This window comes from Limulus polyphemus, unplaced genomic scaffold (genome assembly GCF_000517525.1).
Source record: "Limulus polyphemus unplaced genomic scaffold, Limulus_polyphemus-2.1.2 Scaffold4589, whole genome shotgun sequence".
Lineage (NCBI taxonomy): Eukaryota > Metazoa > Arthropoda > Merostomata > Xiphosura > Limulidae > Limulus > Limulus polyphemus.
This window is the reverse complement of record NW_013670199.1, coordinates 72,165-76,292: the sequence shown is the minus strand read 5'-3', so window position 1 is coordinate 76,292 and position 4,128 is coordinate 72,165. Positions and strand designations below refer to the sequence as shown.

The 4,128-nt window shown below is 34.8% G+C and overlaps 1 protein-coding gene across 1 annotated transcript in view; it reads left to right on the top strand.

Moving 5' to 3' along the window:
* LOC106471384 (phosphoinositide 3-kinase regulatory subunit 4-like) overlaps positions 1-4,128 on the top strand; it is an 80,856-nt gene that overhangs the window by 7,909 nt on the left and 68,819 nt on the right. The window contains exons 2-3 of the mRNA XM_022399984.1: positions 2,704-2,785; positions 3,127-3,274. Coding sequence (XP_022255692.1) covers positions 2,704-2,785; positions 3,127-3,274 — 230 coding nt within the window. The remainder of the gene's footprint in view (positions 1-2,703; positions 2,786-3,126; positions 3,275-4,128) is intronic.

Genomic DNA, 4,128 nt, shown 5'->3' with positions numbered 1-4,128 from the left:
GAGACATATATTTTATCTGTGGTATGGGCTCTGAGGCTACAATTGAGGGCAATCCTCAACATTCTGGAGAGAATTTAGAATCACTTTTTCCTGCACCTTCTTTTAGTCAATTGGCTTTTCACTCCCCTGTGGGACAGTTAGTGTGGGGACTTGCAATGCTGGAGTCTGGGGTTTGATTCCATACGGTGGATGTGCTGTATAGCCCAATGTTGCTTTGCTATAACAAAACAAATTTATCTTAGAAAATGGTAATCAACACAGTCTTTAAATGACCTATAAAAATGAAAAAGTAGGCCACTATGGGATAAGCTGCCTTGAATTTGTTTTTTTCCGTTGTTTCTTCGAGAGTGTGAGGTTTTGGGATTTTTCCTGGTTTCTTTTGAGCCTGCACCTTACTTAATGGCTGAAAGGTCTAGGAGTGAATTTTTGTTTTCTCTCCATCTATGGATATTGTGGTTCATGCTGGAAGGTTTACTTCTCAGTTACATGAAGGGACAGTTATGGCTTATCTGACACATTGTCAGAACTTTGTGATTTAGCCTACCACTGCTATGTGGATGAATTTTCCAACTCCCACGTAATACATCTGCTCCTCGTATGTCGGGGTTCTAAGGCAGAGTTGGTAGTTAACCTGAATAGATCAATGTCCCCTGATGGGACAGAGTAAATCTACGGATTTTCAGTTCTAAAATTCAGCATTGTGTTTTCCTTTTCGCTACACCTTGTTGGAATACTCTCAGAACCACCGACTTCATTGATAACGAGCTGGATCCATTGTTAGCATGCACATTGGTTCAATTTTCGGCCTCTCCGTTCCTCCCTTTTGATGTTGGAATGCTCAAGCTTCATTGGCTCCTATGGGGGTCGTAGTTCCACCCCTATTTGTGTGTCCTAACCTCCGACGTGAGCTCCTTGTTACCTTGGAACCCAGAATAGATTCTGTCTATATCCATGGGTTCTGCTGCTGGGTCGGATTGACAGCGGTATCAGTGACTATTGTATACCTTCAGGGTCTGTGGGGGTTGGCTCCACGAATTTCTGGACATATGAATACCTTAACCATGGATCCAGGAGCACTTCAAGTCCTTGTGTCAGAATTACTCAGTCAGTTCACATCTTCATCACTATTATCCAACCAACTTGTAGAGTTTCCATCTCCCACACATCATTGGGATTTGGAACTTAGTTCTAAAGCTATCAGAGTTTGGTTTGTCTAGGGGTAGTGAGAGAGTCATGCTTGTTCTTCTGATGTTTTATTCCTGTATTTTGTTGAGCCTATGCAGACAGGAGATTGGTGTCCAAAAGTAAGAATGTGACATCCTATTCCATAGCGTTGAGTCGGATGGGAGTCAGCCGAGCCCGACTGAAAGACAACATGAAAAATGAAAAACATCCAGACTAATGACAAATGTAATTGGAGCAAGAAAAGATGCCTCAGCCCTGAAAAGGAAGCTTGCCTTGGTTATTTCTGAAAATCGAATTAGGATGTGATGTTCTAACAATTGACGAGATGGTGCCAACAGTATCCAGTCTTTCATGGAATGGAGATGGTGAGAAAAAAAACTTGTACGTTATAGCAGAAACCATGTGTAGCCGATGCAACTCCGAAAGCAAAAACTTGGAACTGCAGAACCAGACCCTTGTGCACAACAAAAGCCGATTGAGGTGGGACTCCCCCACTATGGCAAAGTGCAGGTAGGAGCCGACTAAAAATTGGACATTTACAATCCCACTAAAAAGTCAACTCAGATTTAAGAATGAGTAACTTGTGAACCTTGGAGAATATAGACATTTCTATAGATGAGAAAGATTGATGAACTTCTCCTTCTTCCACTGTACAGATGGTTCTTTCTCTTCTGGTAATGTGGGCTTCATTCAAAGGCCTAATACATTCTTTGATTCCCTATTCCCATCCACTATGGACTGCAGTTTTACGTATTCAAGGCTCATCACCACAGCTTTGGTCAGCAGATCAAATAAATACAGTTAAGCCTCATATAATGTTTATGCTTATATAATATATATGGAGATTTTGAGTTATTTTTAACTCACCGTATAGTAACTTAAATTGATTTAATTGGGTGAATAAGATTATTACATTGCATCTAATTTATTATTCAGTATTATAGGATGGACCAATTAAAATCATTGAACAGATAGTCTGCTGTATAACATTGATTGATAAATTAGATGCAATTCCATAATTCAACACTCCAAAATTAATTGAGGTTACTATTTGGTGAGTTAAAAAGGACCCAAAAACCTCACTCGTATTATTGTTAAAAAGTATTATTCCATGTAACCCAACAAAAAGTGGTTGTCTAAAATGTAACTAAAAAAAATTTAGCTATACATTTATTTTCGCTAGTTGCATTTCTGTGTGTTTCAGTTTTATTTATTTTTATTGAATTTCGAAGGATATAGGATATAAAGTTAAAACTGTATACCAAAGTCATGCGTATCCATGCTACATTGATTTCACTTTACTCTCAAGAAATATGTTCATTTTTTACTCAGTTTTCTTTTTCTAATAAACCTTGGTCTTCAGTGTCAAGACATGACTGTTTGTATGTGTAATTGTCAATAATCAATTGAAAAAAGCATCAAATTGATTAAAACAGAAGGAAAATAGATTTAAAACAAATATAATTTCCAACTTAAAAACACTTAGAAGTAACACAAGCATGTAAATTTGGTTTCTAGCTTTTTGGAAAAAGTCCAGTTAGATGAAGAGACATTGAATGTTTCATCAGAGACATCTACCATTCAGAGTCATCACAACCAGGTAGAAAACTAATACTTTGAATTTGACAACCAAAGCATTTTATTGTGTTTTCTTTATATTTTCTTATTGTTAGTTAGTTAGTTTAGTTCAAATTTGCTTAAAACATATTTGTTTTCTTTGTTTGTTATGATATTGTTTTCTATAAATTGTAATTGACCAGCATTTAAAAACAAAAATTGAAATTAAAGCTTAGTTATTATTATAATTAATAAGTTAATTTTCCATATTTTGAAAGTCTTCTTATCCACTTACAAATTCATACATATTGTGTATGATATATATATTTTCTTTTGATTAGATCAGCAAAGCTGTAGTGTTCAAACATCATATTTCCTTTTTAGGCTTCTTATGACACTGAGCTGCAGGCATTGCATGAACTTGTGCAGCAAAGTGTGTCCACCCTACTGAGTGATCCAGAAAATGCTGTGAAACAAATGTTACTGGAGAAAGGAATTACTCAGCTGTGTGTCTTCTTTGGGCAACAAAAAGGTTGTTAACTCCATGTATTTTCTCATTAAAAGTACATAGGATGTTATGCTTCTGGAAGTTTTATTACCTTTGCTCCTGTAAAATCTTGCCATATATCATCAGTGACTTAAATATCTAATTATTTACTCAGTAATACTTTAAGATGCAATTAACAGAGTTATAAAGCAATATCTTTTTAATAGCCTTACCTGAAAAAGTGCGACATTTGATCCAGATCTGTTTAGGTAGGGAAATAGACATATTTGACCATGTCTGGAAGAGCTCTAGTTATGTAAAAAGTCCTTCATCTGGAAAATATGTCAAATATGGTGAAAGTACTGCCCACAAAATAATAAACATTTGTGTTATTTTTATGTGAATTATAGATCAAGCCATATATTTGCAAATTTTTGTGGAATTTAGTTTTTGATATTAAAAGGTTGATTTTACCATGTTGTAGTCAACATTGAACTTCCATGCAGCAGTGGGAAAGGTGGTTAAGATATTAACCCTTTTCAGATGGGTCATGGGTGAAAGGCCATGTCATCTCATTTGTTGACTTTCATTCAAAATTTTATTGAACTACTATTTTATGAATTTATGTCAATAAGTTTGGTATCAAACTGTAGATTATAATTCAAATTTTAGTACTATATTATAATTTTAATAATTATTATAATTTTAGTACTTTAATCAATTTCTTAATTTAAAAGCAAATATTAAAAACACAGATAAACATAGATTTTTGTGTATCACATGGTATGTTGAATGCAACACTGGTTCAAATTAGATGTTTGTGAAGTCAGAATACTAAGTCTGTAGTTTCATACGAATTACAAACTCAAATTACTGATATTAAGAAGCTAGAATATAAA